The sequence below is a fragment of the Dromiciops gliroides genome, chromosome 5 (genome assembly GCF_019393635.1).
Source record: "Dromiciops gliroides isolate mDroGli1 chromosome 5, mDroGli1.pri, whole genome shotgun sequence".
In the NCBI taxonomy this organism is placed as follows: domain Eukaryota; kingdom Metazoa; phylum Chordata; class Mammalia; order Microbiotheria; family Microbiotheriidae; genus Dromiciops; species Dromiciops gliroides.
The window spans coordinates 166,826,491-166,837,783 of record NC_057865.1 but is presented as its reverse complement, the minus strand read 5'-3'; the positions used below and the strand labels follow the sequence as shown (position 1 = coordinate 166,837,783).

Genomic DNA, 11,293 nt, shown 5'->3' with positions numbered 1-11,293 from the left:
ATTTTCTTGAATTGCTCAAGAATTGACCCATGTATATAGACTTTAATATAAGCTTGTCTAAAGAAATGTCCCTTCTAAAGACCAATTAAAAGTTCATAACTTTGACTTGAAGTTTTTTTTCCAAAGTGGAAAAAGCAAAGGAACATTAAAAAAAAATATGAAAATCCACACTAATTTTTTTAAAGAGACAAGTCATTTTAGATTCCTATCTGACATCTGGAGTAATTAAGTTTTAATAATAATGATAGTTTAAAGGCCTGACAATGTAGCACATCCAGTGGCTCTTTGCTATAACTTTTACATAGGATGGCTATGTTTCAGCATATATTTTGTATATGGCAAGGACATTTTGCTCTGATCCTTGGAAGGGTCAAACTAGAAAAAAAACAATGGTGTTTTGTTTTAAGTTATTTTATGTTTGTGACCTCATCATATGCGGGCTGCTGTGGCACATATCCCTGTGATCTGCCTTGCTTTTGAGCACCATTAAAGAGTCAGCTCAGAATGCTGCACTTCTTTTCCTTCCAATGTCTCTTTGCTTGGTCTGGTTTTTTTCAGGTCTGAATGATAGATGACACTAAACCAGAAGAGGGAAAAAAAATTAGAATTCTGGAGAAGTTGCAGGACCCTCATTTTAGTCAGTTTAGGACCCAGCTGAAGAAGTTAAAGCAAGCAAAAATCCAAGGGAGCCTTTGCCTTAAAAAAACAAGTTAGAGACAGTAAGCATACCATTAAATAATAGTTATTGATGATAAAATAATTCCTTTTCAATTTCCTGAACATTCCTGCTCAAATGTGTATGCATAGATCTACAGATAGTCTATTTAGAGATGATACATACACTCCATATAGCCAGAAAAATACTCATTCTACATATGGTTTTTCAGTGCTATTTAAAAAATAAAGCTGGGCACGTGGAATTCTGTTCTGAAAGATAAAAAATGATGCAATTGAAAACTGAAAAGTACTAATGAATTTAATATTGTGCGTACATCTTTACATACTATTGCTATGTTTATATATGCTATTATTTTAAACAGGTTCAATGATGACACAGCTTAAAATGCTCAACTTCAGTAGCGTCCACCTGGGATTGCAAATGTTTTGATATATTCTTATTATTAACATACATAGAATTGCACAAGTTGTCCATAACTGTATAAAATACTGCTTTGGCAATTACAACATAGCAATGTAGATCTAAATGGTTTCTATTCTCCTCTGTTAAGTAAACATATGTAGATTCTCATAGCAACACTGATTCATGTATAGAGAGTCCATCACGGTTTCTGTAGTGCGCTGGAGGTGGTGCCATCAGGAATATTGATAGCGGGGTGAATTGACATCTTCCAAAGATGGTGAAGTTCTATACCGTATCGGACTATCTATTGAAACAGCTGGAAGGTTATAATCCTGAATGGCTACATGTTGAAAAACTGTATGCTTTGGTAAGTTGCCAAAGTGGCTTCTGTTAGCTCTCGGTTCATGATTGTCATATGCCTCAGGCCTGTATGTGTAAGTAACTTCTGGCCACTTTCTGTTATCTGGTAAATAATCCACTGGAGGAATTATGATAGTCACCACCCATAGGAGGACTTGAATTGCCTAAATATGATCCTGCAGCACTGACATCAACAGGTAGGACTTCTATTCCGATTAGATGGCAGCCCAAGCGGGGCCGGGCGGCTATAAGATTTCTCTGTAGAAAAGTCTATGGAACGATTTGAGCATAGGGTCTTCTAGAAGGGCTAATTTGAGTTCCATGGTTATAATGCGGAGGTATGAAATTAGTGTTAGCAGTACAGACATGTTTTGGAGAATTTCCATGGTAAACAGGGGGGTTGCTATAGGGATGGTGGTGGCATTTTCATATGACCTATGCCATCGACCTGGGGTGTATATCTCGGAGAATTTGTATGGTTGCACATTAAAGGGAAAATTATTTTGATACTTTTGATGGACTAGAACTTCTCTCAGAATACTTTTTGGGGCTATTTGGGTAAATTACTTTACTTGGACTTTGAGAATGAGCTCGTTCTAATACTTCCTCAATGGAAGTCCCATTTCATTTTCAAGTTCCTGGTTACATTGTCATACTGGGAGGCATTGGACCCCCGCTTAGCTTCACCCCATCTAAATCTTAACCTTCTGCCTTACATTTAATGCCCGTGTCTCAATAGGGCTTGGGGGTGTGCCTACAAGTGTGGGATTTACTGTTCTACCTTTGCCTTCAATTGCTTATATTGCTGTTTTTTCAATGGCTGGCATATCTGAAGGTTTATTCCACTATTGGTACAAATCCTCCCGGATATTAGAAGTAGCATTAGACTTTTTGGTTAGCTGCTGCATTGTTATATTGCTAGAATAATATCTGTGTATCTTGGTGGTTGTTTCTTCGAGAATCTACCTCATTCCTAATCTTTCCCACTATCTTTTTCTATTGAGTCACTTCTCTTTACAGAAGAAATCTTTTCTCCTGTATGATTATACTTTGATGATGGGGTGTGAAATTTCTTGTCTTTTAGGAGTTGTTGTGTCATCCTGTTTTTTTGGATGGTCTGGGAGTTCGATACACCAACATTCTTCTGTCATTGCTCAGTGATTAACAACAGACTGAGGTTCAGGTGGAAGTGCCCCAGAGGTTTCTTTGGATATTCATCTTCTTTGCCTAACAGGAAAAAAAGAAATAGAATTAGGTAATTTACAATTGATATTGTGTGAATTATACAACTCTTAATAAAATGTTATAGAAATATAAAAAAATCTTTCTTTTTTTGCTAATTAAAACACTAAGTTCAGGGGCAGCTAGGTGGCGCAGTGGATAGAGCACCGGCCTTGGAGTCAGGAGGACCTGAGTTCAAATCCGGCCTCAGACACTTAACACTTACTAGCTGTGTGACCCTGGGCAAGTCACTTAACCCCAAATGCCTCACTAAAAAAAACAAAACAAAACAAAACAAAAACAAACAAAAAAAACCCAAACACTAAGTCTTTCTCAGCAATACAACCTGATCTGCTTATTTCCTTCTCTAAAAAAACATCCCAAGTCATCTATCCAATTCATCCTCATAAAATCTTCACTTTAACCATCTTTTCAATTATACAGTTGTGAAATCTTGGAGAAAATTGTTCCCCTTCTCAGCTCTAAGCCAAGATGGCCAAATTTGAGAAGCCAAATGATGACTTAGAAAGGCTTCAAAGTTATTTCAATTTGAATAGCTGGTTGTCATTGGAGAAAGAAATGTTAGGTATCATTTCTATATTTGATGATAGGGTTCCTGCTAGCTACTAAAAGCAGAATCTTTTGGCAGGGGAACCTTTGGTTACACTGAAAGAGGAATTTTCGTTTAAATGTAAACTACCATATATTCTAGGGAAGATTTGTAGGTATGAATTAATAGTCACAAAACCTAAATTCGTCTTACAAATTTCACAACTTTCTGCCCACATTTGATGCCTTAATGTTCACTTTAAACATCCTCCAAGTAAGCATCTTCAAATATTGCATGTAGAACAAGAGCTATGAAATCAATATGTAAATGCTTGCATTAGCAGTAAATAAATCTAATGTTTAAATTATTGTACATTTGTATTCTATAAAGCACATGGTTCTGAAAAAAAACATTGTTTAACATCCTTCGATTGAAACATTTGACCTTGTTCTATACATAGAAACTAACTAGATTTCAGTTTATTGACAATCAGCATATTACATACCAGAAAGAAAAAGTACAAAACAGCAGTTACTGGATCTCAACTAAGCTTAAAATATAGACATAAAACTAAAATACAAAATAATATATAATAAATACCATAGAAATGGTACAAAGTGCTCTAGGAATTCAGAAGAGGGACAAATAATTCTGGTTGGAAGGTTTATAAAGGGAAAAGGTGGTATTTGTATTCAGATTTTTTTAGATAAGTAAGGAAATGGCTCAATATAATAAGTGTTAACCTAATGTTTCAATAATTCATCTTGAAGGCAGTAACGAAAAATCTTAAACAATTTTTTAAAATGTTAAAAGAAAATCTGTAAGAGATAACTTGGGGGGAGTGATGCTCTCTTGAATAAAATAGGTCCTACTTAATATTTTGTTCCACTGATAAACTGATTAAAAAGTTAAGCAGAGAAAACACTTCCCTTCAAAAAACTCCTGTGTTTCTGTATGTATTTCAGGAGAGTTTTCTCATCATCTTATCAGCACTCAGTGAAATGCTCCATGAAATAAGATAAAAAGACATGTCCTCCCTGTCTGTGATCTATTTAAAATGTTTGGTACTCTGAATACAAAACAAACATGATAATTCTATTTGGAGGCTGAATTTAATTGTATATATTATTATTAATCTGAGTTCAGATCATTTTCAAGGAAGTATAGAAGGTATTATAAATTAAACCTTCAGTAAATGTGGTTTTAAATGTGCTGTATCTGAGAAAAATATCAGAAGTCATCTGCAATTAATATCTTAGCTTTAAATGTCTCTCATCTATTAAAAATCAATAATTACACAACTCATTTTAAAGATGAATGCTGGGGGCAGCTAGGTGGTACAGTGGATAAAGCACCGGCCCTGAATTCAGGAGGACCTGAGTTCAAATCCGGCCTCAGACACTTAACACTTACTAGCTGTGTGACCCTTGGCAAGTCACTTAATCCTCACTGCCCCACAAAAAACCAGCTCTGTAAGCATTTATTAACTACCATTCCTTCCGATAGGGCAAACATTCTTGGTGCTCTCCAACATTTTTTTTAGGTTTCCTAAGGAATCAGGGAATAGAAAAGGTAGCCTTTTGAAATTTCTTTCAGAACCCACTGCTCAACTGTCATACTGTTAGGAACATTCTAATTTACGTGACTGGCTGAATTTTTACTGTTCTCAAACTGTTTGTTAGCCTTCAGAGCACATGGGGAAATTATGTTAGCATTAATAAGCAAAAGCAAGCACATAAGAATAGTTAAATATTATTTGAATAAGATAGTATGATAGTTATGGGTGCAGATTAGCTGTTGATCTTTTCATTCTGAGTTTTCTGAATAGTCTTCTAATATCACACAGTGGCTATTTGACTTCCTATAGAGACCTACTATTTCTGTATTCCCAGTAAAAAAAAAAAAACGATTTAAAAAATTCTCATATTTGGTGGGTCCTACCAAGATTTAAAGACTCAGTAGGGGCTTGCTGACATACAGCTGATGTCCAAGAACAAATCTATGAACAAATTAAGTCATCATTAAAAGTATAGACACCAAATGATGATTTTTATTTTTATTTTTTTACTTGCAGTCACTCATGAAAAAGTAATCACTATGCTGGCAGGGACAGATCACTATCTGTGTTAGTGAAAATTGTATCCATACAGATAAAATTATAGACGACCTTTGAAGTCATTAAATATAAAGTTATCATGTATCAATCTCGTATCCTTTCCTGCTTTTTTCTCTAATCAAACAATATATTGATGGAACATAGCAATAAAGAAACACTTAGGTGGGGGCATTACATTTATTTAGAGCCATCAGAAAACAGTAGAAATCAACAGATAAGTTACAGAAATGCAGATTTAGGTTCAAGGTTAAAAAAACAAGATCCAAACCCCAGAATTTCCTAACAAAACTCTCTAAAAGTACAATAGGTTGCCTCTGCAGGTACTGGTATCCTCCCTCCCTCATAGTAGTCTTCAAACAAAGGCTGGGTGACCACTTGACAAGTATGTTGTAAAGGAAATTGCTATTGAGGTACAGCTTGCTCTAGATGGCTTCTGAAGTGCCTTGTAACTCTAACATTCTGTGACTGTGGGGTAAAAAACTGAAATAGCTTTAAGACTGAGCTATCTGTTCACCTCTCAATGTATTCACTGGTTAAGGTCTCTTTATAGATCAAAGAAAAACTCAGAATACTTCTAAGCCCGGGCTGTACCTGCTTGAATTTCACTTTTCACTGTTGTAAAAATGCCACATTTAAAATGAAATTTTTTTTAAAAAAAGCAAAAGTGAAGTGTTTAAAAGGTTATTTAGTTCTCTTTAAGTAGCAGCTTAGATTTTATGGACTGATTCTTAGCCTTAGGGCCTTTTTACTTTACTTACTGGGATGATCTTAGGGTGTAAATGTTTTCAACAAGTGAAAACAGAGAACAATAAAATGGATTTTACTTCAGAAAAAATAAGTTTAAAAGTTTTCCAATATAGTCTCAAGTGAGTTTTATACAAATAAAGTATTTCACAAAACGATCAAGCCTTGTTTATGTCATTTGTCAGTTTAGTGCTGATGGATTTGTATAGATAAGAGCTATATGCCTATTGCTCCTGCTTTAATTTTTATTTACACTTTCTAAGCCAATATACTTTCATCATCATAATTTTATAAAATGAAAATTAAATAATTAGCGAAGCTTAAAGGTGTGTATATATGTATATACATATATATACATATAGAGAGATATATAATTGCATTATATGTAGACATGTACACATACATATAAATGGAACAACATTATTGTATGTGCACTGGATCAGAATGTCAAATTCCTAAGGCCAGAACTTGGCATTTTCAGTTTGTCAGTAGAGTCCATTGTGGACTAACTACCAGGTAAACCATCTTATATGCTCACTCATAAGCACCCAGGCCCAAGGTGCTTCTTGGATCCATGTCACATAATGGGACAGTTAGAGAACATCATTTGACACCTGGAAATCACCTTAATAGATCTGGAAATAATAGGATACATAACTCCAATTTAATATACTTACAATTTCAAAACCATTTCCACCCTCACAAAAGCAATGAAATATAATTATTAAAGCAAGGAAAAGAAAAATTTTCTCCAATGCTCAACGTTTCCAATAGGTTTACAGGAGACAAGTGAAGACAAATGCTTGAGAAAAAAAAAGATCTAGAAAGGCATAATCCATCATGGCAGCATCTGGCCCATCCTATCATAGTGCTCTGTACATGGTAGGGACTCAATAAATATTTAGATGAATGAATGTCCTATTTTAGAATATTAGTTCCTTGAGAAATTTTTATCTATTTCACTTGCTACAATACCATGCATAAATTTAAAGGAATTAGCAGACACAGGAACCTTGCTTTTCTGGGACTGTCAAGAAAACAAACTGTTTCCTATAAATGAATTTTCCAGATACCTGAAATTATATTCCATCTAAGTATTAAAGGTTCCTTTTTGTAATCTTTAAACCCTTTTGGATGAAAATCTTTCTAAAATTAATCAGTCACATTTTCCTCTCTTCTTAAAGTGTAATGATCATAATTTGACCTACTGTAGACGACTCTGTTCACGAGTTGAATAATTATTATACGTGCTATAATGCAGTGATGTCATCAGGTCCTTAAGGCATGTAGGGACTTTTGTTTGTTGGGGGGGGGGCAATGAGGGTTAAGTGACTTGTTCCAAGGTTACATAGCTAGTGAATGTTAGGGTCTGAGGCCGGATTTGAACTCCTGAATCCCCCTGAATCCAGGGCCCAGTGCTTTATTCCTTGCACCACCTAGCGCCCCTGCATGTAGGGACTTTTAAAGTTTCCATGGGCTTAATTTTCATCACTATACATAAAACTCCAGGTCTATAGATTTAACTTTCAGTCTCTCCCCTGAGATTCAGTCCCATGTCACCAACTGCCCACTGACTATTTCAAACAATGTCACAGAGACATCTCAAACTTAACACGTCCAAAATTGAACCTATTATCTTTTCCCCAAGCCCTTCATACTTCTACATCTTTCTATTTCTGTTGAAGGTACCATCATCCTTCCAATTTTCAAGGTCATAACCATGACATTTTCCTTAATTTCTCATTCTTTATCACTCCACTTATCCAATTAGTTGCCAAACCTTGCCATTTCTTCCTCCATATCTTTCCCATATGTCTATCCATTCATTCAGCTACCACTTTAGTCTAGTCACTCATAATCTCTTGGATTACTGCAACAGCTCATGATCACTAGTCCAGTACATCCTATGCTGCTTTAAAAGTAATTTTCATTAAGTGAAGATTTGATCATGCGACTCCCCTAAACTTGTTGAACTCTGACTACCTACCCTTTTAGCCTCCCTTCAAATTACTCCCGCCTCCTGTCCTCTGTGATCCAGCCAAAGAGGACTTCTTTCTGTTCCTCCCACATAATGTTCCATCTCCTGTCTCTGACTTTGTAATGGCCATCCCTCACATCTTTCTCTCTCTTCTCACTTCTGCCTTATAGAATACTTCTCTTCCTACAAGATGCAGCTCAAGAGCCACCTTCTATAAAAAAGCCTTTCCTGATTCCTTTTCCTCTTCAAAATGGCAGCCTTATAGTCAACTACTGTATACTTATTTGTATTTATGCCCTTTATTTGTATTCTGTATATGCTTTTTGTTTTGTTTTTTGTTTTATTTTTTGGCAGGGCAAAGGGGGTTGACTTGCCCAGGGTCACACAGCTAGTAAGTGTCAAGTGTCTGAGGCCGGATTTGAACTCAGGTACTCCTGAGTCCAGGGCCAGTGCTTTACCACTGCGCCACCTAGCTGCCCCCTATATATGCTTTTTAATGTACCTATTGTCTTCCCTTTTAGAGAACAAGTTTCTTAGGAGTAGGAGTTTTTTTATTCATTATATTTGTATCATTAGAACCTAGTACAGTGCTTGGCACAGTGGCATATAATAAATGCTGGTTCATTGATCTGATTCTACGTTTTATTACTGTTCTTTATTTTTCCTTACAGGTATTCCTAATTGCTGGTGTCAACGTACCTACAACTATAAGATTTGCCCACTCTACTCCTCCCCTCCACCAAGTCTTCTCCACCTTCATGCATTCCTTACTTCCCCACCCATTTTACTTTATGGCTTCTAACTTGCTATGCTCAGGAATTGAAGAACTTAAATTGGCTAGGACTGTGTATAAGTTGACAAGCTCAAAGTGAGGGTTTATAATGATATCCTTTTAGTAAACTGTATAAATGTTACTTCCTAAGTTTTATGATAACGATTTTGGTTGTTTAAAGGCTTTATTTACTCCTGGGTTTTTTACCTATGTTCTAAAGAGTTGAGATTGCTTAATAAGACAGTTGTTTGTTACAAGCATTACTATTTCATAAGGACACTGAAGATACTTGTACACATCTTAAGTCACCGGCTTCAGCTTTATACTCTCCACCCACCCCACTATAAAACCCAGAGGAAATATTTCTATCTTAAATTTTATTTTGAAAAGTTTTATGCAACTATGAAGGATTTTATGAAAGAAAATGCTATCCACCTCCAGGGAAAGTACAGAAATATATAAGTATATATTGTTTGGTTTCACATATATATCTATATCAAACATTAGCCTTCAATAATGTGAGGCTGGAAGGGAAACAACTTGGAACTCAAAATGTAACAAAATAAATAAAATAAAGCATATATATGTGTATATATATGTACACACACATTAAAAAATCACTACTGTGGCTTATGATGTTAAAGGTCCCTATTAAAATGAAAATGTGATCCAGGGTGAGGAAGACATCAAGCCATTAATACCCTTAACAATGAATTTGTCAGATGAGTTTCTTATCCTTGCAAAAACGAATTAGATTTTTAGGGGAAAAAAGAAGGAGGAACATAGAAACTCAAAATTTCACAAAGATATGAAAACTATAGTGAGAGAAGGTAGAAAGAACAGTATGAACAAGAAGGTAGAAGTCAACACAGGGGGAAATATCAGTCTTTAAAGGAAAAATAACACCTCCCCCCACAGCGTGACATTTAAAATCTTCCATAATCTGGTTTCTAACTATCTCTCTAGGGCTATTTCATGGAATTCCTCTTGGTATACTCTCCATTTCAAAAAACTGGTCTCTCTGAAGTTGACATCCCATCTCCTGTTTTTCTGTCTTCCTACAAGGCTCAACTTATTTGCCATGTCCCATGCAAATCCTGTCCTTTGACCTTCCCCTCTCCCCCAAGTTGTTAGGTTTCTCTTCCTCAAGAAATTACTTTTATGTACTTCCTTGTCTACATGTTGTGTCACCCTAGTACAGAAGTTCTTTTTTTTTTAAACTGAGGCAATGAGGGTTAAGTGACTTGCCCAGGGTCACACAGCTAGTAAGTATTAAGTGTCTGAGGCCGGATTTGAACTCAGGTACTCCAGACTTCAGGGCCAGTGCTCTATCCACTGTGCCACCTAGCTGCCCAGTACAGTAGTTCTTAACCTAGGTCTAAGGACCCAAGAATAGATTTCTGGGGATTTGTGAGCTTGGATGGAAAAGAAAATTATATCTTTATTTCAATATAATTGGTTTCCTTTGCCATTTTATATATTTTTAAAAATTACTCATTTAAAAAGATTAGTCCGAGAAGGGATACAGAGGTTTCATCAGACTGCCAAAGTGATCTTTGACACAAAAGAGATTAAGAACGTCTAGTAGAATATAAAGACAGGGATGGTTTTCATTTTTGTCTTTGTATCCCTGTACAGATTTTTATTAATGAGAACATAGACAATTACCCAAAATGAACTTGAAGGTCCCTTCCAACCCTAAAAAAACCCTATGATTCACAAGACAAATGCAATCACAAAGCAGAGAAAACTATGAGAACCTCCAAGGAAATGTGAAAGTTTGGATTTTTTTCAAGACATTTATTCCTTTGATAAAGTAATTTTAAAACACCATGGATGGTATTTAAGGATGTGGGTAATGTATTCAGCAGAGAAATATAAATGGCAAGGTACATTATCTTATATTCATAGATGTATTTTTCTAACATGAAAAGTAGAGAGAGGTATCATCTTGGATTGAATGTTACTTGAGCCAATATTTCTCTAGGGAGATGAATTGTCCATATACCTTTTTATTATTTCAGAAATACAGCAAATGTTTAACATTCTATTGGCTGAATGTGTAAGAAAGAAAATGGATCACTAAAAAATGGTTGCTCACATCTAGAAAGGGAAGTGGTGGTTATAAAAAGAAGCTTCGTTTCATCATCAACAGTTGGTCAAGACTAACTTCATTTCTTTTTTTGACAGGATTACTAAGCTAACAGATGAGGAGAATGCTGTGGATATACTTTACCTATACTTTTGTAAAGCTTTTGATAAAAGTATTTCATACTATTCTTGTGGAAGAGATGGAGAAACATGGGTTAGATAACACAATCTGGTTGGATGACCAGATTCAAAGGTTAGTCATTAATGGTTCATTGTCAAAGTGTCAGTAGGTATCTAGTGGAATATCCCAGGGATTTATGCTTGAACTGGTGCTGTTTAACATCAGTGACTTAGATAAAACCATAAATGGTATGCTCATC

At 35.5% G+C, this 11,293-nt stretch overlaps 1 protein-coding gene across 1 annotated transcript in view; it reads right to left on the bottom strand.

Annotated features, from left to right (window-relative positions):
* Positions 1–548: 548 nt before the first annotated feature.
* Positions 549–11,293, bottom strand: part of USP6NL (USP6 N-terminal like) — a 151,573-nt gene continuing 140,828 nt past the window's right edge. Inside the window, 9 exon segments of the mRNA XM_043968596.1 lie at positions 549–1,315; positions 1,318–1,578; positions 1,580–1,651; positions 1,653–1,729; positions 1,732–2,083; positions 2,085–2,139; positions 2,141–2,331; positions 2,333–2,425; positions 2,427–2,668. Coding sequence (XP_043824531.1) covers positions 1,247–1,315; positions 1,318–1,578; positions 1,580–1,651; positions 1,653–1,729; positions 1,732–2,083; positions 2,085–2,139; positions 2,141–2,331; positions 2,333–2,425; positions 2,427–2,668 — 1,412 coding nt within the window. The 3' untranslated portion in view covers positions 549–1,246.